Here is a 27,569-nt window from a genome sequence, read left to right as displayed (position 1 = left end):
ATCCTGGGTTGTCAAGAGATATGATTGACATGCACATTTTTCTCTTTCTAATAATTGTTATAATTTAAAAATTATGATGCATAAGATATATGTAGTAGAGACTGAGGAGATGACTCAGTGGGTAAATAATGTTTGCCATACAAGTATGTGAATCTGAGTTCAAATCCACAGTGCCTATGTAAAACTCAGTAACCCCAGTACTGGGGAGTAGGGTCAGACAGATCCCAGGACCTTGCTGGTGTGTGTGTGTGTGTGTGTGTGTGTGTGTGTGTGTGTAAACAACTGAGTCATCATCATTGGCTAAACTACCTAAGTCACTTACATCCCTCTACACTGGAGGGAGCCATATGCAAGGGCACCATTCCTCTGGACTCCTTCGGGTCAGAATTGCTTTGTAGCCATCCAAAAACTGGTCAGGACAGACTGTGGTGAGAGCTGTGGCAAGCAGGTTCATGTGAACCCTAGAGGAAATCTGTGGATTTTTATTCCTGAACTTTCAACTTCTGGAAAAGTTTTTCTTAAGCAGTGCCTCATCTAGGACCTTGCTGGTATTTGTTCACACAGCTAGCTGTTGAGACCCCACACACACACATACAGAGACACACACATACAAACACACAGAATACACCCAGACATACACACACACACACACACACACACACACACAGACATACATGAACAGACATATATATACACACAGGCACATGAACACACATGCACACAGACACAGGGGGGAGGGAGGGAGGGAGGGAGGGAGGGAGGGAGGGAGGGAGGGAGGGAGGGAGGGGAGAGAAGCTTTTCTCTTCTGGTTACTTTGGAACAAAAGATTTAGCTTCTACTGCATAACCACAGAAAGTGATGGCAGCTGCCTTGTGTTCTAGGGATACAAAGTAACCAGTGTCTTCATTTCCACAGGCCTTCAAAGTCACTGTCTCCTTAAGGGACAGTGGGAGTCTATAAGGGCTCCCTCCCCAGCAGCACTCTGCATTTGCAAGTGCATTATGTGTCATGTGTTATGTGTCATGTGTTTGCAAGTGCATTATTTGTCATGTGCCCTCAGACTCAACACCCTGAGTGCCCTATGCACTAAGCACTGCAAATGTTTTTTGGTTTTCTTGGTTTTACTAGGAAACTACTCTCTGGGGTGTTGCATGGTGGCCCTTACATCATGAGAGTTGGATGTTCGACTCAAAGCCTGACTGACCGTAGTGGTATACTGATTTTCTAAGAACTTCAGCTATTTTCTGCCATGTTATATACTGCTTGAACTGGAACAGGCTGGTGGTTGGAGGGGTGGCATTTGCCATGGGTGTTTGTTAGTACCTGTGGCTTCTGCAAGAAGTCCCCATGAGCTCTGGGGTAGGTAACCTCAGCAGTTTTTCTCCTATAGGCTGGAGGCAGGAAGACCACAATGCTGGCAGTTCACAAAGAGTAGTTCATGGGAGTAGCCCCTTGCCTTTCTCAACATTGGGTGGACACTGGTTTAGCACCTGGCCACACCTCTTCAGCCTCCAAGGCCAGAGTCTTCACGTAGCTCAGCTGCACCTGCACATTGCTTTGTCCTTGCTATGTATAAGGCTGCATTTAGAAACCTCAGAGTCTAGACCCAACATCTGGATAGACCTAATTTAACCACATCTGATGAGCTGCTTTGCTTTGATGTGTAAGGCGATCTTCATGGCATATTCAGCCCCTGGGATGGAGTCCTAGAGATTAGGATGTGAGGCTCTTGAGGGTGGGGGTGGAGGATCATGGGAGAATCTTTAAAGAAAACCATAAACCTGGTAATGATAACAATTACTCTTCGCGTCTGTCTCGATGGTTAGGAAAAAAGTAATTGGTTGTGTTGAGGGGTATCCCAATGTCCTTCCTTTTGCTGTGATAAAGCAGACTCCCCAAAGACGACTTGGAGAGGAAAAGTTTGCTTTTCTTATACTCGCTAGTCTCAGTCACATCGAAGGACATCAAGGCAGGAACCTGCATGCAAGAACCATTGAGAACATTGCTTGTAAGCTCGTTGTCTGTTTCAAGTGTAGCTAGTTTTCTTACACAGTCCAGGACTATCTGCCTAGGGATGGTGCTGCTCATAGTAATCTGGGCAAATAATAATCAAGACATGTGCATGGGCTAGCATGATATGGACAGTTTCTCAATTGAGACTTTTCCCCTCTGATGCCTCTACACTGTGTCAAGTTGACAGTGAAGGCTAATCAGGACGGAAGAGTATATTAGAGTACTTTAACCATAAGCTACCTAGAGGTACTGAGAGTGACTGTGGTTTCAGTTATACTGAGGACACTAGGGAGAGTCCTGTGCAGCGATGAGCTGTTCTTTAGGAAATGTGTTCAGGAATTCACTCCTCAGGACCTCAAGGGTTTGCCTGCCTGAAGGCCATGCTCCTGTGAAGGGGTTAGGTGCTCTGGGAGCCATGGGGTGCTGTGTGTGTCAGTGAAGGGACAATCATGCATCAGGGACACATCCTATGTGCACACTAGCCCATGTGTCCTATGCCCAGTTCAGTCTAGACAGCCTTGGGGCACTCTTAGCTCAGGGCCTCATAAAAGCCACCCTAGTTGTCACATCAGTGCCTTCAACATGGTGATCTTTTAGCGTCTTAGATACACCCAGCATTTCTCTGGCAGTGACCGCTCAGAGGCCTCTGTCTACCTGTGACTCTTCTCAGCTTTCCCCAAGGCTGTTGGTTTTATTACAGAGCACAGCTGAGGTCACAGTCATGATGCACAGCCCAGCAAATGATTCTCCAAAAGCCACATGAGCATGGTATCAGCACCATGAGGGGGTGAGGCAGTGCTTCCTTGCCTAGTTCCAAGTTCTTGGTTCAGACCAGGCTTTTCTTTGGTATACTTCCATCATCCCAGCCGCAGTGCATCCCAGCCATAGTAGCCCAGAAGGCATGCCCTCATGGCTTTGCTCACCCATGTGGTTACTGGCTGTATATTGTGAGGTCCTATGTTGCATTTGGACCTGGAAGAGTAGTCCTGACAGCTTTTAAGTGTGAGAAGAGTATCCTCTGAAGGGAACCGAATTGTTTCCCTCCAGAGACAGACAGAGTCCTAGCATGTTCTAGACAGTATGGTGAACGTTATTTTCATTATACTTGCCCTTGCAAGTTAAGGCAAACTTGATGCCATAGAAGGAGGGAGATACACACAATCAGGATGTGAAATTACCCTGTAGTTATTGGTCCATCTCAAACACTGAGGACAGAGAGAGGAAGCATAAACTAGATCTATCATCATATGTCAAAGACAAAGAGCACACAGCCCTGATATGCAGATGGGCTGTCGTTGAAAAATGGGCAAAAAGGTTGATAGGAAGATTGTAAGAGAAACATACAGAGCCAGTAAGCAGGAGGCGACGCTCTGACAGAACCAAGGTGAAAATTGGGAGCCATATTCACTTGTGTTGACAGCCACCCTAAGGGAAGCTGAGGCTGGGGAGAAGGCTCAGTGAGCGAGAGAGCTTGCTATGGTCTATGGTTTTGTAAGGATCAGAGTTGGATTCTCAGACCCATGTAAGGCTGTGTGGCTGGAGGGGAAAGAGCCAGGAGGATCACTGGCATAGGCTGGCTAAAAAATGGCAAGCTCCAGGTTCACTGAGACCCTGTCTCAAAGAGACAGAGAGATAGCACTGGGCACATGCTGTCCTCCACATGCATGTGCATATGTGTGCTCACCCCTACATACCCATGTGCACATAGATACCTTATATGCATGTACAAAGGGGAAGAGACCTGGTGCTGGCAAGATACCAGGTTTTCACAGTCCTGGAGGCAAACAGGAGCAGCATACCTGGAGAGGAGTGTCGGCTTGCTTGGAAATGACATGGGGAGACATGACTCATCTAGAAGCTGTCACTCTGGTGCTATAACGTCAGAGATGTTCACAGTCTTTAGACATGTGTGTTGGCTTTGACACTGTTCATTCAGGTGAGCAATCAGGGCCGTTCTCCTGATCTCAGGAAGGGATCTAGTCTAAAAAACAGCACAACATTTGTAAAAGGTGAGGCATCCCCATCCCAGGAGGAAGGAAGAGATTATCTTGAGCCTCCTGAAGCCCAGTCTCCCATCCCTCAAACCATGGCTGTCTGTCTTTGGTTACTCTAGAGCTTGATTCCCATTACAGAGAGGCAGCCAGCCTGGGGCTAGTCAACACATGCCTGGGTTGCCTCCTTCTGCCTTTGCTAGGGGCACAGGAATCAGATTCTGTAGTGGCCACTGAATGCCAAGCATGCTGACTAACCATGGAGCCATCTGCACTGGATGGAGCAGGTAAAGGCAGAGCCCCTCTCAGTGGGACAGTCCTGGTCATGAGTGTCTATCCAGCTGCCTGTAAATGTGGCTTGTCTGCCAGGCAGCAGTCAAACCAGCTATGTGATAGTCTGGGAGGATGCCTTCCTACCCAGCTATCCCAGGTGTGTCACCAATACTGTGACTGAGACTTGTTGCTTGAGAGAAGTGCTAGCATGAGATACTCACCTTGGGCCATTTTCCAGGGAGCATGGGCTAAGCCACCTCCTCAAGAGGATTATTTCACCAGCCCGACTTAAAATCCCAGTCTGTCTTCCTACTCTCCGGTCTCATGTTCTCCATGACTGTTGTTTTCCCTGCTCTCTTTCCCCAGCCTAGTGTCTCTTTCCTCTAAGGTACTTCCTAAAGACAGGATCTCTAGTTTGGTTGCCATCTTAAGAGCAGTTCCTGGAACTCAGAGGCACCCGATGAACCTCTTTATGAGTGAATGAAGAGGCCCTACATGAACTGTGTCTGTCATCCACCACTCAGTGCTGAACTGAAGGTTCAATGCAATGGCATTATTGCCAGCAAAAATTAAAAAGCATTCCAGAATTCACGTGGAATTCCACGGGAGCCCAAGTAGCCAAAATGATCATGAAAGAGAAGAAACAAAGATGAAGGACTCATACATCATGATTTTAAAGCATACTAGCTAGGCACAGTCATTGATCAATGTGGTGTCAGAGGAGAAGAGAAATGCAGACAAGACAAAAAAAAAAGGGGGCCCGGGAAGAGGGCACACGTGGTCAGATGACCTGTGACAAAGGTTCCACGACCATTGGATAGAACAAGGTTTAGCAAAGGGTCCTGGGAAAATGGAATGGCCATAGAATAGTGAATGATGTGCCCTAACCTTACATCATAGGCTACAACTGTTGACAGAGACAAGGACATAGACAGAATCCCAGACTAGAAAACTCTTATAAAAAGAGCTTGACCTTGGGCTTGATGGTTATTTCTTGGCTGTGCTGGCAGAGACATGGACAAGAGTAAGGCTTGATGAATGGAACTACATCAAACAAGGGCTCCAGTGTGCAGCATCAGTGGGTGAGAGGAAAGGCAGGCTAGCTAGTTGTGCTGTTGCTGTGGCAAAATGCCTGACAGAGAAGCTTGAGGAAGGAAGAGCTCACTTTGGCTCATAGATGAAGGGGATTCAGTCCCGTGTGTTTGGAAGGCATGACTGTGGGAGCACAAGCTCACAGTCGGGAACCAGAAAGAGATGAATACCAGTGCTTAGCCCTCCTCCTCCCTGAACCTCTTAAAATTCACTCCAGGGCCCTGATCCATGGAATGGTGCCATCTATATCCAGGGCAAGCCACTCCTCAGTCAAACCTTGCTGGAAACACCCAGGTAGATGCATCCAGTGCTGTTGTCTCCTAGGCGTTTCCAAACCCATTCACTTGACAAGGCAGATTAACCACGAAAGGCAACCTGTAGGATGGGAAAGCAAAATTGAAACCCTGATATCCGAGGAGGGTGAGCATCCTGTATATAAAAAGAAAAAAGCTCTTACAACTCAACTAGAAGATGGATGTATGAGCCAAGGACTAGAGTTAGTATCCCTGCAGAGATGGTCAGTAAGCCCGTGGCTGTGCATCAGCATCAAGCCCAAACTGTAGTCAGATACTGTCTTACACATAAGGATAACACTGTCAGAAGAAGGAAGGGGACATGCTGGGCAGCCATGAGGAAGCCAAGACCATGTGTATTCCAAAATGCTGGACCCACCATAGTGTGGGCTGTGGGACACAGGCAGCAAAGCCCACAGCTCATGTGAACACAGGCATTCGAACTTTCTTTCCCCGAGGGGTGTTCCTGTGGCTTGTCATCTGGGCTTAGATGCAGTGGCTTCTTTGTTGTTACTTTCCTAAACAGCCAGGTCCAGATGTTTCCTCTGCCCTTGAAGTCCTGTGGCTACTAAGTTTGCTGTGCAGAGTCATGTGGGATATATTTAAATAGTATTTGTGTGGGTGTGTGGTATGTATGTGGTCTCTGTGTGTGTGATATGTATGTGGTGTGTGTGTGGTATGTATGTGCTGTGTGTGTGATATGTATGTGTTGTGTGTGTGTGGTATGTATGTGGTGTGTGTGTGATATGTATGTGCTATGTGTGTGATCTGTATGTGGTGTGTGTGTGTGTGGTATGTATGTGGTGTGTGTGTGTGTGATATGTATGTGGTATGTGTGTGTGTGGTGTGTCGTGTGTGTGTGATATATATATGTTGTATGTGTGTGTGATTTATGTGTGTTGTGTGTGTGTGTGTGATATGTATGTGGTGTGTTTGTGGTATGTATATGCTGCATGTGTGTGGTATGTATGTGGTGTGTGATGTAGTGTGTGTGTGTGTGTGAACTAGGTGTAAACATGTGTAAATATGCATGTGTGGATGCTTAGGTAGACATGAGTGTCTTCCTTATTTTTTGAAACAGGGTCTTTCATCGAGGCCAGAGCTCCATTTGGCTACGCTGACTGGCCAATGAGCTAAGGAGATTTTCTGTGTCAGCACTCCTAGAGTTACCTGGGGCTTTGAGAAAGGTGACAGGGAATGTGTCACTGGTCTCCTGGGAAGCAGCACTGTGGAGAGAACAGTGCATGCTTCTCATGACTTGGGGTTTCTCTGTGGAGCCATTTGCCTGGTCACAAGAAATGAAGGCTAACACAGGGTACAGTGAGAACTAGGGGGCCCAGGGCGAGTAGCCCACTGCGTTCTACAGCAGTAAAACACACCCCGCTCTTAGGGCAGCCACTGTTGGACGGCTCACTTCCCCACATCAAACAACAGGGCTTTCAAGACGTCTACTATCATCATGCCTCTATGATTTTGACGTGTGTAATTTAAAATACCCAGAGGACTACACATTGTATTATTAATGTTATCTGCTCCTGGGAAGTGGGAAGAGAGAACTCCACTTTTTACCTTATATATTTTGAAGTAGTTTGGTATTTTCTTGCAGTCTAAAACACCATAAAAACAGGGCTCAATTAATCTTTCAACACTTAAACCTGGCTGTTTAAGTAGGAAGCCAGAAAGACAGGCAGCACCTGGCAGTGAAAATCAAGTGTGCCACTTCCCTGAAGAGAGAGGGTTGGTTTCACGATTCTAAAGACAGCAAAGACACAAACTGTGCCCTGGGTTTTGGCTGCTGATATTGGAAGGGGAAATGAGGAGCCAAGGTGGGAGCTGTAGAATCCCACTGGTGGCTCCAGATGGAGGACCAAAGAGCAAACCATGAGCAGGGAGGGGATGACGATGTGATGATGATGTGATGAGGACACTGATGGTGATGATGGTGTGATGATGATGGTGGTGAAGATGGTGGTGAAGATGGTGGTGAGGAATATGTTGATAGAGATAGTGGTGGTGAAGATGGTAGCATTGTGTGATGGATGAATGTATAGCCATGGTGATGATAATGTTTGTGATGAGTAAATGGTGAGATGATGGTAATAATGGTGATGAAGATGATGATGGTACGGTGGATAACATGATGACTGTGGTGGTAATGATAATAGTAACACTAGCTAATATTTCCTGATCTCATACTCTTGTCATACAACCACAACTTTATGAAGTATGTCCTGTTACCACCCTCATTTTTCAGATAATGTGAGTGGCACACCCATGACTCATGGCTGGAGTTCACCGGGCCATTGGGGAGACCCTGGCCTCATGCCTGTTCTTCAGAAGGGCATCTCTGACCTACCCTGCCTGACATGCCTTATAGGATCTATGTGAAATTTCAGAAGCGCTGGAATTACATCTTCAACTGCAGACAGGAAAGGAATCACTCAGGAAAAACAAAACCAGATGTGGCACATGGTCACCTTCATTAGAGGAAGCCGAGTTTCTGAGCCTGTAACCAGAGGCTGCCCAGACCACAAAGCATCAGAGATGATCTCAGAGCCCAGGTAGCAGTGGAAAGGGTTTAGTTACCAAGTTTGTCTTCAGGAGGGTTGGAGGGGGACAGACTTTCTCCAGGTGGGCAAGGGACTCCTAGGACCACAACATTAGAAATAAGTTGTGGCACTCAGTGCTCATGATATGAAATGCCCCAAGAGTGTGCCTCGGAGAAGGGGATAAAGGTCAATGCAAAGCCTAGGGTAGTGGCTTCCCAGGGAACATGGGAACAGTGTCTAGGCCACAGGTCAGGGCTTGGAGCAGCAGGAGGAACAGCTGAAGCAGGGACTAGACTAAAGCTGGGGACAGGCAGGGTAGAAACAGACTGTGACCAGACAGCAGATGTACATGGTCTCTAAGGCTTTTGCTGATGTGGTCAGACTGGGGGTCCCCTGGGATAAGCAGTCATAGACCGGAAGCAGAAGATTTTGTCATCAAAAACTGGCTGGAGTTGGGTGAGGCTGTCAAGGGGCAGGGTGCCTTGCCTGCACTCTCAGCTCTCCTCTGAACTTCTGAGTTACGGGGTCGGGATGGGGCAAGGGCAAAAAGGATGCCGGTGGATCTGGGTAGGAAAGTGCTGTTGAAACACTTAAATCATTTAAATCCCGGCCTGGGTGTTTGTTTGTTTGTTTGTTTGTTTTCCAATTTTTTATTAGGTATTTTCTTCATTTACATTTCAAAGGCTATCCTGAAAGTCCCCTAAACCCTCCCCTCCCTGCATCCCACCTTTGACCCTTTAGTTCCTGGATGAAACACACACACACAACCTTTATATTTACAATAAGCCTTAAACAGTATAAAAGCTGGGCAGCTGCCTACCCTCTATGCTGCTAGAATTTACTTTGCGATCAATAACCCAAAGCTATTGCTTACTCTGCTTCATCTGGGCTGCTCTTAACTCCAACTGGTCAGCCCTTGCAGTCATGCTCTCTTGACTTCTAACCCACAGAGGCTTCTCCTCCCCCCTCCCGCACTCTTCTTCTACTCATGGTTCTCCAACCTCAAGCCCACAAAACCTAACCTCACCTATGTCTCTTTTGCCCAACTACTGACTGTTGTCATCTTTATTTACCAATCAGAAATAATTTGGGACCAAGGTATACATGAGGGATTACCAGACTTTAGAGCCTGCACTTAGCATTACAAATAATAAGGGGACTGAAACCCTTCCTGGTTGCTGCTGGTTTTAAAATCTGAGACACTATGACTAGCAAATTTTTCTCTGTTGACAAAGGGAGCCAGTTCCATTTCTGCCTCCTTAGACTCCAAATCCTGGCTTGTTTCAGCTGTAACAACATCCATTATTTCCTGCATAGAGACCACAGAGCCTCTCCTCCCAAACTGGTTGGGAACCACATAGTTTCCTTAGCAGAATCCCACAAGACAGGACATAGCTTCGAATCTCTTATGCCTGGCCATCTTTGATAGAAATGACTTGAGAGATTTTCTGTTTTGCCTCCTGCCTTCACAACCCTCTGCAGTAGTGAATACTCTTCAGAAGAGGAAGGAGGGTGACCCTCAGGGACATTCATCACTGGGGTGGTATCTCTCCATTTCAGTCATCCCTGGGGCTGTCCCTTTGATGCCTCTGCTAGAAACCTGTGGATTGGGTGGAGTCTAGAGTGTTTTGGGTTCATCTTCCTTCTCTCCTCTCCCTCCCTCCCTCCTCCTCTCCTTCTCTCTCCCTCCTCCTCTCCATCACTTCCTCCCTTCCACCTTCCGTGTTGAGGCCCCTCCAGAGAAATGACCTGTGCATTCTGGCTTGTCTCCAAAGTCCTGCAGCCTACCAGACATCATGGCTGTACTTCTATTTGAGGGTCAAGAAGTCTTGGTGTCTCCTGGTCACACATTCAGCTTCTGGTGAGGTTCAGCTTCTAGGGAGCTTCACATGGCCAGTTGACTCTCCAGAGGTCAGGAGTTGAAGGCCCAGGTGTGAGTAGGTCTGCTACCTTGGGAAGTGAGGGTGTGTTCCATACCTCTCCCCCGCAGAGAGGCTCTGGCCTCTCTGAATAAAATGGTTCAGTCCAGTCCTCAAGGGTGTTCTAACCTTGAATCTTGTCGGTAGTTTGAATAAAGATGTTCCCCACCCCAACAGGCCCATAAAGAGTAGCACTATTAGGAGGTATGGCCTTGTTGGAGGAAAAGTGTCACTAGGGGGTGGGCTTTGAAATTTCAGCTCAAGCCAGGCCCAGTGTCTATCTCTCTGTCTCTTCCTGACAACCCAGGTGTAGAACTCTCAGCTCTTTCTTCATCATGTGTGCCTGTGTGCCACCATATAGACTGAACTGTAAGCCAGCCCCAATTCAATGTTTTCCTTTGTAAGAGTTGCCTTGGTCATGATCTCTCTTCACAGCAATGGAAACACAAACTTAAGACAGGTTTCTATGCTATTTTCCATCAGTGCCCATTTGTCTCAATTTCTGTCCTTATAAGGGCACCAGTCATTTGGGATTAGGGTCACCCTCGTGGTCTTTCATTAGTCAGAGTTCTCTAGAATGGATATACACTGTAAAAGGACTTTATTAGAAGCAAGTCTGCGCTGTTGGAGGTTAGGACTTGAACCTCTTTTTCAAGTGTGGGCACAATTAACCCAGAATGTAAGGCAGGGTCCAGTGAGATCCTCAGAGAGACAGAATGCACTTCTGCCCTTAGATGGAAAGTGGAGGCCAGTCATCCTGAGACAGGGACACTTTCCTGGATCTGGCTCCCTTCTTCCTTCAGACAACCCAGGGAGGGCCTGGGAATTTCTGATGTTCCTAACAGCAAGGGACAGATTAGCAGCTAGCCTTATGACCGCCACTACTTTCTTAAACCCCATACCTGAGCACCAAACTAAGCCCCGCCCCCTTTTCCTTATTCTTCCCACCCTCCTCATCACAGTGTGAAAATTCAGGTATGGGGGCAGGGACGCAACGGAGATGGCTCTGACTGCTCTTCCAGAGGTCCCAGCAATTCAATTCCCAGCAACCACATGGTGGCTCACAACCATCTATAGTGGTATCTGATATATTTGAAGACAGCTAGTGTACTCACATAAATAAAATAAATCTTAAAAACAAATATCCAGGTATGTCTTAGAAGCATCTTAGAGAAAATCCAGAGTATTCTTTCAGGTCTCTTCTATTCCTGGACCCGTTTCTTGTCTGTCAATAAAAGGGACTGCCATCTGTTGTCTGTTTATGAACCGTCTCCTAACCCAAGTGTAAACCAGAAGGCAAGTGGGCTGGGAGCAGGCTAGCTTCCCAGAGCACTTGAGTCTGTTATGATTTTGTGCTGATCCTAAGGCTGTGTTGTTTTAGTAGGAGTCTGAAGCTCCAGGGGAAAGAGGATGTACTACAGGTTGTCTGGCTCTATGGGGGTGAAAAAGCAAGGAGATGCTGGCCAGCCTTTTCACACTTTACCCAAGCTGTCAGGAATTGTTCCATATAAGGGCACAGGGATTTGAAGAACTTGGTAAATGCGGTCGCTGTCCATCATGAGCCCCTACTGACTTCTCAAATGGCTTCAGAGAGTGGACTAGGAGTATTTTGTCAACCTCATACTATGCCTTTCCTGAAATGGTAGTTTGTACAAAGACCAGTAAAAATTTGGGTGAAACTTAGCCTGCAAAATACAAGTTTAGAGTGAGCTTCACTCTGCTGGGGCTGGTTCCCTCTGCAAATGCTTGGTGTCCAGAGAATGTGCACACTAGCATCCCAACCACTGTCATTATCTGTGTCAACGCTGACTCAGATGCTGTGGGAACCTACGGTTAGGGTTTGTTACAATGCACTAGGGCAACTGTCATAGAGCAGTGGGCCGTTGGTGCTCAAAGTGCCCGAAATTCCAGCAATTGGGCGGTTAAGCATGGTGGGTGCTCTGGATTGAAGGGAATCTTTGTGTTAAGCCTGTTGGGACTATTCTAGAAGTAGAAGCCTTCTTTGAGCACTTAAGGAGCACAAGAGGCTTTTCTGCATATAGGCACCAATCACTTGACCCTAAATCCCGAGGCCAGTAGCTTGCAAGAGCAGGTGAGCATCCTATTACCCGCTACATCACTGCAGGAGGGGCAGTGGCAAATTTTTGCTGGGCTCCATTTAGCTCCTACCTCATAGGAAACACCCTCAAATGACACTTCCCAAAGTGTCTATCAAGATTCCATCATACCCCTTTTCCCCATAAACCCAACACTCTGGGCAAAAGTGCCTGTCTCCTCCAAAAGAAAACCTCAGGAATACAACAGCTGGTTTTGAACCTTTAATAAAAGTAAAAAAAAAAAGAATGCAAAAGAACACAATGCTGCAAACTTAGCACGGACATGAACCTCGCTGGGTGTTCAGATCAGGAAAGTGAGTGTGCTTGGTACTAGTTACCATTTGTACAAACTCAGTCACTTTGGTTTGTTGTAACTGCTATAACTATTGGCAAAAGCATCCTTCAGATTCACCTTTTTTGGCTACATTATTTCTAACATTTATTTCCAGTTTAAGAGAAAAAAAAAAAAACCTCATTGTATACAATCAAGTGCATCACCAAGATCACTTATTTTTCTTCCAGTCACTGTAGCTTGTGCAAGACACTCCAGTCTTAGCTGAAGAATGTCTTCAAAATACCAATCATTTGTTTTTATTTCCAGGAAACTTTAAGAACCGTCCCAAAGTCTAGCACAACCCATTTTCTTTTAGCCAAAGTAGTTTCAGAAAACAAAGGTTTACTTCAAACATTTCCCTCCAAAAAAAAAAAAAAAAAAAAAAAAGCAACCCCCTATGAGGAGCCCTGCGAGGGTTAACCCAAACCCAGGTGTCCACAGGTACAGAGCTTCTGCCCCGCCTGGGGACCAACGACTGTGTCAGGAGGTCAGTTTCATATAACTTAAAACAAACACATTTTGGAATACAAAAATGGTAAATTTGTAAGTAAAAATCACTGAACTCACAAAGCTGGAGTATGTCAGAGGACTAGTGTGCAGTGGAGGGTATGACTGAGGGACGTCACGGCTGACACAGTATTGCTGAGTGTGCCTCCACGCACCTCTGAAATGACCCGAGAACCCTTCTCCGGAATAGCTCGTGCGGTAACAAAAATTACAAAATAAATATTTACGAGAATACAAGGCTCAGATTGGTTTTCATACACATTGCACTTGAAGTTGAAGACCCAATCCTTGCAAGTTAGGTCCCACGTGTTGTGTTCTATGCTGTCCAACGCACATAGGACACTGCGTAATTAACACAGTGACGTGCACACTCAACCTGTTACGAAGCAATCACAGATTGCAAGCTCCACAGGGCTGTGGAAGAGTCCTCTCCACCCTGGAGTGACAGAGACACAATTTCGGCTCATTATGACTGAAACAGCAGACAGCGACTCACTCTTAGATGGTCCAGAGCTCGGATAAAACTTCTCTTAAACTGAGGTGAGAAGTCCAGCATCGCAGTGCAGAACCCTGACTTTGTGCTGCCCTCGGCTTTCAGTGAGATTGTCGTCTACAAACCTCCCGGCAGTAAAAAGCATCGTTCCCACACTGATGAAACCCACACGTGAGCGCCAGCCTGAGCGTGACCTGGAGATATGGCTGCACTATAGGTCCTACTGGGAGATGATCTTCCTCCAACTCACTGCTGCTCTCAACCCCTCTTTACACAACCCTTTATTTTAATTCTGGATAAATATTCTTACTACACACACTTCATCTCTGTTAAGCACCATCAACCTCCCTCCTTTGGGCACTGACACAAAACTGCTAGTTGGTAATTCATTTTGATTCAAGGCTTTGAAATATGGCATTTGCTTTGAATGATGAGTGAACTCTAATACTCGGGAAACTGCCCCCCTTACCCGACTTTCACATACAGCCTGGGATGGAATGTTCCAAAGAAGACAGGTGTGAGGGTGGGGGAGCAAGGTAAGACTTTTAGGTAAGCAGTCCTTGCCTCCATTTGCTAGTCTAGACTAAGTGAACATGTCTTTAGGAGTCATTTATCGTCAGCCCAGCCTAAATGGAACATTGAGAAAAAGATCATCTTCATCACACCCAGGACCAGTGTCTCTACATCCTGCTTCCACTCTGAACCATGTGCTGAAGCTCAGTCACTGTGAGGCTTTTCCGGAACACCCTGTGTGGAAAAGAGAAAGAAAAATCAGTGCTTAAATGTTGGGGCTAAACGACTGCCTGCGTGCGTGCAGACGGTGACAGGCTCAGGGTGAGCCCCACTATTGCCCTTCAGGCTGCCAAGCACGCACCTATCAAGTTACACCAATCTCGACCTCAGAGAGACTGGTGCTGCTAATGCCTTCCTATAAAGCCTGTTATATACAAGCCAGACGATGACAACTACATGACTAAGCTTCTAGCCACAGGAAACAGCACTATCAAAGCACTGCCACCCACGCCAAGGTAGGACAGGTGCACCAGAGAGCTGACCCGGTGGAACTGTTTTAAATGAGATTTACTTATGGAAAAGGTAAGTGGCTTTTGCTGGAGCCTGTCAGGTCAAGCCAGGAGTCGCTGCTTCTGCTAGGCCTGCAGAACTGATCATGTAGAGGTTGCTGTCTCCTGGGCAGAGCTGATTGGACAGAACAACCACAAGCTGCCAATGAGGAGAGAGAAACCTCAATTCACACCTCCTCTGGGAGCCAAGACCTTTTGTTCTGTCCAGGTGTTCCGAATTCAGCAGCCACTGTTAGAGAATAACATTAAGATCCTGTACCCATGAGTGATGGATAGAAATGGGATCTGAGTCAAGCCACCTATGAGTGTGGCACGCCTTCTAGAAAACGGGCTTCCCTAAAAGTTGACATAAGGAAGTCTCTAAGCAAACTTAAAGTAATCTAAGTATTTTTCTTCTTCCTGATTTTGAGTATAGTCCAGGCTTGTCTTGAACTCAAAGAGATCCATGTTTCTGTTTCTCAAATTCTGGATTAAAGGCATGCACCACATCTGACATTTTTTGAGATATCCAAGTGGCCTTCAAATTTAACTTCATGTCACATGACTATTTAAAAATAACCTGAAATACTGAGAACAGCATTGAGAGAAAGCCCCAGCGCTCATTTCTGTGCACAGTGGCTCTTTCTAGTCACCTTTCTGTAAAGCTCTCTTTACTTCAGCCCATGGAACAAAGTCATCTTGAAATAACATCCACGTTTATTTTTAAAATTACAGTGTGCTAAAGTGGCAATTGCTGCCTGATGAAGAGTCTTGCTACCAGACTCTGAATTCAGCTGCCCAGTTGCCTTGAAAGTAGCCCTGGTTATAAGCACTGTTCTCTCTCCCAGGGAGAAGAGACATAGTACTCAGACAAGATGGTTCCTTTACACAGTTGTTCCTTCCAGTGCTCTCTGGATGGTTCCTTACCTGTGCATGGCTTTCGGTGTCTTTTGCCAGGGCAGTACTTGCTGACCCAAGCTGTTGGTTTGTCCAGATAAGAAACACTCCCCCAGTATTGCCTGCATCCACTGATTTTGCTAATAGATGCTTGGGAGCTCCTGACAACTGTGCTGCCTTATCTAATGGCTATATGAACCCAGAAGAACCACAGGACACAGACCAAGGCATGCAGACATTCTCAAACTCTGGTTGCTTTCTAGCATGAATCAATGTTTACAAATCTATACATCATAACTTAGGGAGGACCCAGCTAGATACCATTTTATATTTAACAACTGTTGCTAATGAATCTGAGTAAGACATGCATCAACAAGGTATGTGTCAAGTGCCTAGGGACAGCAACTGCTGCACTTACCATAGCTAACTGTCGTCCTATGTTTCCCACTGTGACACCTCCTGAGAAAAATATACAGGGGAGCCAAGAACGGATATAGAGGAAATCAGGGGACGTGTACCTAGGGAGAAAAACAAAACAGACTTAACTACGCAGGCAGCTTGTGGTCCAGGATCCTGTAATGTGGGTGAGGGAGACAATTGTGGGCTAAAGTTATCAAATGTGTCATGTTTTATGGTCACCAGACTTTCCTCTTACCAACTTATTAATGGTGAGTTGTTGTTGTTTTTTTCCCCTTGTGTAGTCTTGACTATCCTGGAACTCATTCTGTAAACCAGGCTCACCTTGAACTCAGAGATCCTACTGCCTCTGCCTGAGTACTGGGATGAAAGGCATGAATCACCCCTAATCCACCCAGCTGAGTGGTGAGTTTTCAATATGCATTGAAAAAAAGCATTTCAAGATTTTCATAAAAAACATTTACATTTTAACAGGTGTTATAAAACCAAAGTAATATTCTAAATTCGAACTTACTGGTAGACACCATTATACACAAGAAACTGAGTGATCAGCGTAGCTAGGAAGGCGATGGTAATCCCAAGCCCAAGGCCGCTTCGGGAACGATCAAATGTCCACCACAAACCCAAAGAGAGGGCTGCTAAAGTCAAGGACAGCTGGACATTATTGGCAAAATCTAATTTCTAGTGATCCAAAAGTTAAGGAAGCATTTTATAATTTATCATAAGAAAAAAAACCCCTAAACCCCAGAATTACGTACAGGGTGTATCACTATATAGTAACTGTCTGCTTCTAATGATGGTACATGACCAATCCCAAGACCCCCAGTGAGGACCAGTCAGAGCGCTGGCTTCTAATAGTAAACTTTCTGACAGCTGGGAGATTGCTAAGAATGCTCTCCTCCCTCCTTTACTTTTCAGTGAGTGGAGACAGGCGGGCACTGTCTCCATGTTGTCTCTGTGTCCCCTAGGTAGTAGGTAAGTTGATTCAGTGCTTGTCAGTGAGCACTCTCAGAGCTGGCTGGCAGGAAAGGAAGGCCCCAAGTGCAGACACAACTTCACAAGATCTTTTACTCTAAGTTGCTCTAGAAACTTAGCATTTGAAGAGTTTACCATCAAATTGGTCATTTTCATAGAAAATGCATAAAACCACAGCAGCCTACACGAAGGGCAAAATGTCAGCTATGGAAAGTAGAAGCCCGCAGGGACCTCCTGACCAGCCTTGGGCTCCTGTGACAGAGAACAGGGACAGGGCTCTCACTACCACAGAGCACATCAGTGGGGTAGAAGGCAAGAGAGAGGACAAAAGTCCACTGAGCCACAGTAAACCTCTGCTTCTACTCTTAGTACAGAGGTCCTAGGAACGGAACCCCAAAATTCCTGCCACGTGAAAGCCAAGTCATACTCTGAAGCTCAGGAACGAGGGGACGAGCAGTGTCAATATACCCTGCCACAACCCAGATGACCCTCTGCACAGACACCAACTGAGGATACGGCACTGGCGTGGTTGATGCCAACGAACACGGCAATACAGCGCATAACGCTGGCCCATTCTCTCTTGAACTTGTGTGGTTCTCCCAGGTGACTGTCAATACAGGGATACAGTAAACCGACAACAGCTGTTTAAAGAAAAACAAAACAGGATTAGGATACACTGGTGAAAATCAGTCCTTGTGTGGTCATTATTAGTAGGATCCAAACCACTTATTTTCCTCGGCAGTTTGTCACCTGTAGCACAAAGTATTACCTTACATACACCTGTAAGAAAAGGCTGTGGGAAGGCCACCCCACACTGCTCTCTTTTTCTCAGCCTTGACCTGGCCCCAGTGAAGACAAGTCTCACACTGTGAGGAGGGTAGGGTCTCAAGAAGGGAGAGAGGCTGGACAGGTCTCCTCGAGTTTGTTTTCGCATGTGTGAAATGAGGATTATGTAAGTAAAGTGGAGGGCAAAGAAGGTTCTGTGGTTCTCAGAGTTAGGAACTGTCACAAACACAGATTGGACTCCAAAACATTTGGACAGCAGAAGTTGGGCACTCCAGAAGACACAAAGAGAGTAAAACCCAGGAAGGGAGGGACTGTCTGCAGTACAAGTGGGAGCAGTCTCATGGACACAGGGCACAAGACCTCAGTCAGGCTGCCGTCCCACCTTGTCCAGTGTGAACACAGGCACTCAGCCTCAGTGGTGAAAGCAGTACCAGTCCAGCCTCATATTCAGATGAGAAACTGGTTTACTGGGTTCCCTTAAACTTTCATCACAAACATGATGCTTCATGTTGAAGATAAACTTTCAAATTCAAAGAGCCTTAGGTTTCATATGTAAGGAAAAGAGAATTCAAATCTCCATCTTATTCCCCAAGGAACTTTTAAATGCTGGGGATAGTAGTTTGGTGGCAGATGATTTGCCTAGCATGAATGAGGCCACCCCCAGTCCAAAACAACCAAGAAGCACACAACTGTCATGTGGCTGACCCTCATAATGCTGCAGGTGAGCCTGAGAGCAAGCAGCCTTGGAAATCAACAGTTAAGTGTCCTGCATCCTACATTTAACCCATGACTCAGCTACAGCACAGCACCCAAGCCCAGCATATAAAGCATAGGCAGGCAGTCAATAAAAGCTGGCTTCAAAGCAGACAGGCACTGCTCCTGCTGTCCTGTGGCTGCAGATTGGAGGAAAGATGCACCTGAGCAAATACTGCCCACCTACACAGGACAGGACAAGGACAAGCAGGGCTGAGGGGGGAGAAACACTTGACAAATGGTTATCAACGCTGTACACTGTAAACTATGCAGGATCTGTTGGACTGTAATTACTCAACACTTTTGGCAAAAAGCAGCAAAATGATCAAGGAAAGAAAAAAGACTGTGGCACTGTTACAAGTTTCGTTGGGCCTAAGAGGTGACACCATAGGTGTGCTTAGGCCCAAAGGCTCCTTTTTTCCTCCTGTCCCAAGTCTACTGGGCACGGAGTTCCAGAAGGTTTGGCTGATAGCCACAATCTGCAGAAGGCAGAGAAGTCTGTCCCCTGGCAACTGCCTCTTGAGCGCACGTGATGGTTTGTTTTCAGTTATCCAGCGAGGTAGCACGTTTGCTCAGGCAGCCAATAGCTGCGTGGTGCTGCCCTCACCAGTTCTCCAGGCGGCCAATCCTGGCTTCTGGCTCAACGAGACAGCTGCGACTCCTCCACTTAAACTGCCAATTATCTCCTGACCTCATCTCCATCACTAGTCCCTCCAACTTCCGCCTGTCGCTCGCCAACGTCTGGGGTTTCCTACCCTCTCCGTTCTCCTTTTCTTGTAACAAGGGTGACTTTAACAGCTGACGTGTCCCTTCATCCCCCTCCCCCACCCCAAGAACAAGGAAAGGCACTCACCCGCTGCCGTGCCACAGCACGGGGGCACCCACCAGGCGGAGGAGAAGATGGTGGCTATCACCTCGTCGGGGAAGAGCGTGACATTCCGCTGGATCTGCAGCAGGTTGAGCACCAGGGCCAGGACCACGCCAAATGAGAAGAGCACTAGGCTCCGCTGCACCAAGTCGTGGTGCCAGCTGCCCGGCCGCGCGCTGCATCCTGTGGTTCCCGCTCGCTGGCCCCGGGGCGCGTGCTCGGGTTCGGGGACTCCGGGGCCCTGCGGACAAGCGGCCGCCGCAATCATGCCTCGCGGGAGGCTGTACGGCCTCGCAGCGCCCGCGCTTGGATAGTTCCAGACGTGGTCGTGCAGCCTGGGCATCGGCGTCCAGGCACAGCATGGAAGGTACACGCCACGACACTACACGTACCGCGCCCGGACGGCCCAGGAGCGGCCGCGGCCCCGCGCGGTTTCCGCTTATAAGGCAGGCTGCCACCGGAGCCACGTGACCTCACCCAGCCTATCCGCCGCCCGCGCGCCCTGCTGGGGGGCGTGTCTTCAAGCGGCCCCGCCCTGTCCGCGCGCCTGTCCGCTCGGGGTCTGGTGAGGCCGCCGGAGCCAATGGGAGGAGGGCGGCCCATATGACGTATGCACACGCCACCGGGGGGGTGGGGCTGGTGCCCGGCACGCGCTCGAGCGCGCGCTATTCGGGCAGGCGCCGGGGCGGGCACCGGAGCGGGCGGCCAGCGAGTCAGATGGTCCGATGCTGCCCTATTGCGCTGCCGGACCTCGGTTTCTGAGATAATGAGGTCCACGCAGGTCCGAAGGAAAGGACCCGGAGCGCAAACCCTCCTGAGTGCTTAAAAGACCTGGGATCGCTTGGGCTGGCTGCTAATGGCAAGTGCTCTGCAGGTTCACAGCTCAGACCAGGGCTCCCCTAGCCAAGACGCCACCGGCTAAAACCACAGGGTGGTGAGCAGGCCTGAAAAGGCACTGTGTGTGTGTGAGACCTTAGGTAAGGAATGTGGCTTTGTGCCAAAAGTGTAAAACAAAGTCACCCTCCTAAGCAGGCTGTTTCTCAGAGATCATGGGGGCTGTCATTTTCCCAGCGTGACACGGGTGTGGAGACCTGGCTGTCTTTCCCTCACAGCCTGTCCACTCCTCTCTTAGGCGGCTCTATGCGTTGTTTGGAAGAGCTTGAAGCAGTTTTGACTTCAAGGAATGTTGCAACTTGGGTCTTCGCCATTTTCCACACTCTGGCCAGTCCATGCATGTGAGGTTTCATGGGCATACACACACGGGGGTTGGGGACATCAGTACTGTATGGTGTATTACAGCAACATGGGAGCCTTTTTGACAGCAAGAAAGCAGGAGGGCCTGCCCAGCTTCAGCTGATAGGAAATTGTTAAAGGCAGTGAGTCTCTGCTGTGGGATGTAGCAGGTGCTGCCTCTACCACCCATCATCAGCTGCAAGTACTCTAAACAGATGTTGAGAAAGCGACACCTGTGTAAATACACACAATTTTGCCCCCAAGGAACAGACACATCGCTCATAGGAAACTTGGCCCTAAGGAACAGACATGCCAGTCACTTGCAGGAAGCTGGCTTGATGGGACAGTCCCAGACCCTGCACCCACGCCCCAGCACCAAGCATCTGTCTTGTGAGCACTGAGATGTAATTCAGTCCCTTTTTCTCAAGCCATTTTGCTTGTCTTTACAGACTCTCCCCCGGATTTTTTTCCTCTTGTTATAATTCTTACCAAGTAGGCTAAGAGGTTCTAATAATACTTTGTGTGCTTTTGTGATGCTTGCCTGGGGGCAGGGGTTGATATCTTCAGACAATTGCTCTGTTACCAACTTGGTTGTTTCTTCTGCTTACCCAAGCCAGTATTAATGCAGTCTAACCTCTGCTGCTGCTTGACCAGCTCATCTGCACCGGGACAAAGCAAGCTGTGGGCTTAAACCCTGGTGGCTGTTGTGGTATGCAGACCAAGGTGCCCTGTGGACCATGAAGGATACACCCTGTGGCCTGGTTCTCTGGGGGTCCCACGGGGGCTGCTATGGGCTCATGAGCAGTTTACCTCACTTTCAGTGAATGTAGGGTGACGGTAGAGAAGAGTTCAAACTGAGGCTCTTGGAGAGGCTGCCTGCCTATCAAAAATGATACCCAAGGCCTGCTAGGTTTTTGTTTTTGTTTGTTTGTTTTGTTTGTTTTTAATGCATACTGGAAATGGAAGATCAGGGGTCCCTTCTCTGGCCCTGAGGATGAGTGGGGTTGCTAGGGAGATGCTTTTGAGGTGGAGCTCCTTGGCCCTTCACTGTACCACTTCATGTTAATCATTACAGCTTTGCTGATTGCAGGTGCTTCCATCTACTGAGAACTTACCTGGGAGCCACCCATTGCTTTTTATCTATATCTCTGCCATTCTTCCTGGGATAATACCAATGATCATTTGTGACTTAATTCTTAAAACGGACTAGATAAGGAAGTAGATTGGCTATTTTAATGTAGTCTCACCCCTTGCTCACTGTAGACTGTTCAGAAAATAGAATCATATCTGGGGTGAGGTAATGACTTGGTCAGTAACGTGTTTGCTGATTAAGAATAAGAAACGGAGTTTGATCCCTCAGAACCCACAAGGAGCCACATATGTAGCAGTACATGTCTGTCCCAGTACTAGGGAGGCAGACAGGACCCTTGGAGCATGGTAGCTGGATCATACACCTAAAACTGAGCTCTGAGTTCGGAGAGAGACCTTGTTTCAAAAAGAGGTGGAGAGCAATTGAGGAAGACTGCTGAGATCTACCCCTGACCTCCACTTGCATGTGCACAAATGCACCTGGACACACACATGCCAGCCTTCTCCCCTCCACTGAGCACAAGCTGCGGTTAACATATCAGCGAGAGTATGCATTTCTAAGTGTGTTTCTATGCAGAAGCCTATGTGGCTTTGTTAAGTGTTTATTTTATGAAGGCTTATAATTTTTAATGTGTGTGTGTAAATATATGTGTGTGTGTCACATGCATGTAGGTGGCCAGAAGATGACAGATCTCCTCAGACTGGAACTACAGATAGTTATAAGTCACCATGTGGTGCTGGGACCACACCTGGGTACTCTGCTAACCATCTCTAGTCACCCTGCTTCTGGTTTCTAAGCGCTTATTTATTGTGTGTGGTTGGAGGGTTGCTTCTCTCCTTCCACGTGGGTCCCAGGTATTGAATGCCAGCTTCCACCCACTGAGCCATCTTTCTAGTCCCTGTACTACGTTCTGGAGTCACACTTGATAATGGCAGAACCTGTTAATCAGGTAACCATGAACTTCTTCAGAGTTGAAACCCATTTACATGCTGTACAGCTCTCCCACTGAAGGCCTCCAGTCCGTGGTTGCTCACAGGTTCAGAAGGTGTAGAACCTTCTTCAGGGCTACTGCTGCCCCTTCCCTCTTTCCAGCCTCAGGCTGCCATGAAGCTGCCGTCTGCCTCTGTGAGCTGCTTGTTCTGAGCATTCCTGCAAACAGAATCATTCACTGTGTGCTCTTTGATGGTTCTTTTAGCAATAATACTTTCAAGATTTATCCAAGCACAGGAGTGCTTTGTTTCTTTTGTTCCATTGTGTAGTAGTCTGTATTTTGTCTGTTCCTTCACTGGCTGATGAACATTTGAGTTGTGTCTGCTCTTTAGCTCTGTGTGTGCACAGTAAAGATGTGTGCATAGCTCTGTGTGTGCATTTTCACTTCCCTCGGATGGAACGACATGAGTGGAATTACAAGATCTCACAGGAAACTCCATGCCATCCTGCAGCCCCATTGGCACATTAGGAGGATCCCCGGGAGGTACTGGGCAGCTGGGAGGGAAGGTCACAGGGTTGTCACAGTACAGACCCCTCTTGGTTGTGAAGAAGTGAGAGGGAAGAGAGAGAAAGTCCAGTAGCTGTGGGGCCTAAACAGGTTGATTCTGGTCACTACCTGAAATAGAAGTGCCCAGTGGACTTAGTGGGGATAGACAGGGGTCAAAGGGCAAGGCTTCTTGGGAAGTCAGTGGTTTGGGGGGCGGGCTCCTTAGTTGATGGAGTGTTATGTAGCTATGCCCTGAAAATGGGAAACTCTGCCTTGTGTGTGGGGCAGAAGTCTCAGAAAGCTCAAGAGGCTTAGGAATTCATGGAGCCTCCGTGGAGATCATCATCTAAGCTATAAGCAGTTGCTGGGGAGAGGAGACAGAGATGTCTTCAAAGCATGCAAGGAGCTCCAGGGATGCAGATTCTGTGAGTCCTTAATCATGCTGGAATAGGTCATAAAAAACCAAAACAAAATGCTACTTTGCGTGTGTGTGTGTGTGTGTGCGCGCACGCACACTCACTTCCACAGCATGTGTGTGGAGGACAGAGGACAACTTTTGGGAGGGTTCGCTCTACAATGTGGATCCCAGGGATTGATCTCACATTATCAGACTTGGTGGTGGGCAGACACCCTTACTCATTGAGCCATCTTTGCAGCCTGCAGTGGGCCCTTTGGTGAGAGCTTTGTGTCACCCACACTCATATAATTATTCTGAATAGATCCACTGTTTATCTAATCTAAACTCAGTAAAATGGTTTCTTTGGTCTGTAGTCACTGCCCTCCCTGGGATGAGTGGACATTTATTCACACTTCTCCAGGAAAAAAATCACAGCATAGGGAGCAAGGGCTGATGGCAAGGAATGGCAGAGTGGGAGTTTGCAGTTGGGAAGGTTGGGGTAGGGGAATTGATCTCTTGGGATCAGGGGCTTGAGGAGATCTGTGATGGCAACACCACTTGCAAGCTGTGGTGACTCTCTGTGTCACTCTCTAGGTCAGCAGACAGGCTCCTAGATTTTCGCTTGTAGAGGAAAAGTAGGACAATGGGACCAGGGAGGTCAGATTGGGGCCTGGTGTTTGATGGGCTCATATCCTGCCTCAAGCCTTGTGAGGCAGAGGGAGAAGCAGGGAGCAGTCGGGAAGAGGCCCTAGCCTGGGAAGAACACATGTGGAATTAGATTCCTGCTTTTACTTGCATTGATTCTAGAAGCAGGCTGCACTTGAGCCCATGGAATAGAAGTGCCGAGGTAGCAGACCTGGGGAAGAGGAGGGCTACTTAAAGACAGGCCGAGGCCAGCAGAAGCAGAGGACACTGGATTGTTAAACACCTCTCTGCTTCCTTCTGGTGCGATCTGCAAGGATTAGCTGGTGTAAGGCTGGCGGCAGGGAACTTAGGGAAGGAAGGGCCTCTTTGGAGAGCTTGACTGTTGCCTCCTGATTACTTGGATGTCAGATAACAGTCTAGTTTCAGTTTGTTGACAAGGGACTTTAGCACAGGTTAGTCAGGCTGTTTTGCTCTGCCCTCTGGCAGCTGGGCCTGGTGCAGCAGCCCATGGGAACCAGGAAAATTACGTGACACCTCTGGTTCCCGGTGGGCATCTGGTGAAGAGCCCAGCCATGTGGGGTGGAGTTGAAGATGAGCACTTCATGGGGAGATACTGCTCATATGAGGCAAAGCGCAAACCAGCCTGATGGGCTGGGCTGGGCTGCTGGGCTGCTGGGCTGCTGGGCTGTGTGCCGCCCAGGAGGGCAAGGTGTGCTTGACTAAGGCTTCTGAAGACCGACATGCCTGACAGAGGCTCACAGCAGGTTTGGGAGCTGACAGTGTGGCAGGGACAAAGGTAGGGACTGAGGGTGGCAGGTCGGTGGCTAGGTGTCCTCTGTTGACCCTCAGGATATACTATTGTTCGGAAATAGAATCCCTACAGATAAGAGACAGTTAGGATGAGGTCACCCTCCCCTAATTAGAGACTACTCATATTACAGGAGAAGGGGGTCCAGATCTCCTCAGCTTCAGAAGGGGGCGCGGGATACTCTCCGGGATAGCCCAGGGGTGAGTCTCTGTTGGAGCAGGCCTGAGGCAGCAAGGTGTAGAGAAAGGTCTGGACCACTCTGCTTTCTGCTGGGCCCCTAGCCTGTGGCCCTCAAGGAAAGGCTGAGGTCTCTGACTTCACCTCGGTCTCCCAAAGGAGCCCAAAGAGCCAGCTCTGCATGGGCAATGAACAGTAGTACTCTCATAGTGGGGTTTGCCTTGCTTCCTCCTGCCCCTCCTGCCCCCATAGCACCGTCTCTCCCTCGACACTTCTAGGTCTAACTTCTTCTCCATTCCCTCTCCTTCCTCTTCCTCTCCCCTCCCCTTCTCTCTCACAGACTCCTTTCCTCCCCTGTCTATTGCTCACTGAGGAACACAGAGGTGAGCAGATATTAGGAGCTCACACTGACTCTGACTCCTCCGTGGCTGCTGAAGTAGATGAGCAGAAGCATAGCTCACGGCAGTTTTATCATCTCGGGGAGGGTGGGGGGTGGGGTAGAGTGTGGCAGGGCTGTGTGCCCCTAGGAAAGCCTGGTTCTGCTCTTGGTGACTACCGGAGGCTGCCTGCTTCCCTTGGCTCAGGGCATCTTCCTCTTGTCCCTCTGACTGTATTGATTGTGTCTCTTACTTCTCCTCCTGTCATTTACATCTAAAGGACCCAGCTGCCAGTGTGTGTGTGTCCTCTAAGTGCATACCTGGGAAAACCTTTTTTCAACATGAGACAGCTTGAGGCCTTCCGGAGGTGATGAGGGAGAGTTTTATCTCATCTCAAGGGCTTTGGCATAACCACATCTAGAGTCCCTTTGCCATCCAGGCCACACTTTACAGGGTGTCAGGACCCAGCTACGTGTCTGCCAACTCAGAGCACCTCAGCACACTGACTCCTGTTTAAGCATATGCCAAGAGCTCTGGAAATTCAAAGACTGAGTGGGTAGCCCAGGCTGATCATCCCACTCCAGAGGCTGGACAAGTTCCAGACCATCTTGGGCAACTCACTTTTGAGAGAGAGAGAGAGAGAGAGAGAGAGAGAGAAAGAGAAAGAGAGAGAGAGAGAGAGATTATGAATGTAGTGAGTGGAAGCAGAACTTGGGGTGTATAAGGCCCCAAGTTCAATCCTAGCCACAAAAATAAATAAATAAATAAATAAATAAATAAATATTTTTTTCTAAAAAAAGGGAGCTAAAAAAGAGAGAGGTCCCTCAGATACTTAAGAGTGTCCAGCCAGTATGTGAACAGAGGAACCAGCAAAGCCAAGCTGGGCAGAAGGCAGCCTTTGTTGTATGGGATTCCAAGGACTCCTGAGCAAGGAGATGATAGAGCTGGAAAAACAAGCCAGGAGGAAGCCTGGGCATCACACCAGGGAGCACGACTTTTCCTGTGGGCGTCTGGTGTCCCTACACTGTTATTGTTCCTTTGCTTCTGTTGATGGTAGTTTAGTAAGGATCATTTCTCTCTGTGGTCACATGCTATCCAGGCCTAAGTCTGTGCTATAGGGTGTAGGCAGGCATGTGCACAGTTTACAGTCATGCTAAGCAGCCAGGTGCACTCCAGATGCCCCATCCCCCTTCTCATAGAGGCAACCATACTCTCCTCCCTGTTCCTGTCTCCTTAAGAAAGCTAGCATGCACCCCAGTCAATACCATGGGCTCAAGGTCATGTGTAAGCTCAAGTTGTTTAAATAGTTAATCCTGAGATTAAAACAGACTTCCTGTTGCACAGTCACTTCCCATCCCTTGGGAAACCACCATGGCTTATGTGGGATGTAAGTAAGAACCACAAGATTGGCAGGTGATATTTTAAGTATGCCATGTGGTCTCCCTTGTGCACAGCAGCACCAGTTCAGACCTGGGCTGTGGTTGTTTGCCCTGCATGCTCTATGGTCTTTATAGGTCCCGGCATATGAGGCAGTGTCTGATTGCATACTTGCTGAGTATTAGCACATATGGATCTCTTCTAGAAGCATCCTGTACACTGAGGGCTGTTGCTATTAGCAGGAGGAATGCAGATTGATCATCTCTCATGCTCACTGCAGCCTGGAAGACTGCAGCTTGGAGTCTACCTGGCTAGTGATGGGGAGCATGGACAACATGAAGGAGCTAATCTAGTGGCATGAAATGGTCTTGCTCTGGAGCTGTATGGAGTATGGGAGTGGACCCATGCCTCCCACGTCTGTCTCCTAAGATGAAGGTCATGGGCAGGTTATGCTATCACACCCCACAGGGCTAAGTCATCAGACCTAGAGAGTCTGGTTGTCGATAGGCTGTCCTAGTACATGGCCCTAGGGGTAGACACAGGTACTTGTTTCCACTGGATTAGGAGGCAAGGTGTGGCTAGGATACATCATTCTCAGAACTAACCCTGCTTCTGCTTGACCCTCTGGAGTGTACTAAGGGCTGCATGGAAGACAATGGCTCTAAGAACTC

The 27,569-nt window shown here is 48.1% G+C and overlaps 1 protein-coding gene and 1 long non-coding RNA gene across 2 annotated transcripts in view; one reads left to right on the top strand and one right to left on the bottom strand.

Annotated features, from left to right (window-relative positions):
* Gm35223 overlaps positions 1-27,569 on the top strand; it is a 117,974-nt gene that overhangs the window by 32,818 nt on the left and 57,587 nt on the right. The window lies entirely within an intron of this gene.
* Positions 12,436-19,686, bottom strand: Insig1 (insulin induced gene 1). Its single transcript, NM_153526.5, has 5 exons — positions 19,303-19,686; positions 17,427-17,551; positions 16,450-16,616; positions 15,937-16,036; positions 12,436-14,307 (listed from the first exon to the last, which is right to left on the bottom strand). The coding sequence occupies exons 1-5, from the start codon at positions 19,658-19,660 to the stop codon at positions 14,278-14,280; spliced, it is 780 nt and encodes a 259-aa protein (NP_705746.1). The 5' UTR covers positions 19,661-19,686; the 3' UTR covers positions 12,436-14,277.

Source organism: Mus musculus, chromosome 5, assembly GCF_000001635.26.
Source record: "Mus musculus strain C57BL/6J chromosome 5, GRCm38.p6 C57BL/6J".
Taxonomy (NCBI): Eukaryota; Metazoa; Chordata; class Mammalia; order Rodentia; family Muridae; genus Mus; species Mus musculus.
The sequence above is the reverse complement of the archived record's forward strand: the minus strand, read 5'-3'. Positions and strand labels throughout refer to the sequence as shown.

Excerpts from the sequence above, each read along its gene's own strand:
- Insig1 (NM_153526.5), bottom strand. The coding sequence starts at position 19,660 with ATGCCCAGGCTGCACGACCACGTCTGGAACTATCCAAGCGCGGGCGCT. Across the intron at positions 16,617-17,426 it reads GCATCAACCACGCCAGTGCC|AAATTAGATTTTGCCAATAA; the intron begins GTATCCTCAGTT and ends TTGGATCACTAG. Across the intron at positions 16,037-16,449 it reads GTGTATAATGGTGTCTACCA|GTACACGTCCCCTGATTTCC; the intron begins GTAAGTTCGAAT and ends TTTTCTCCCTAG.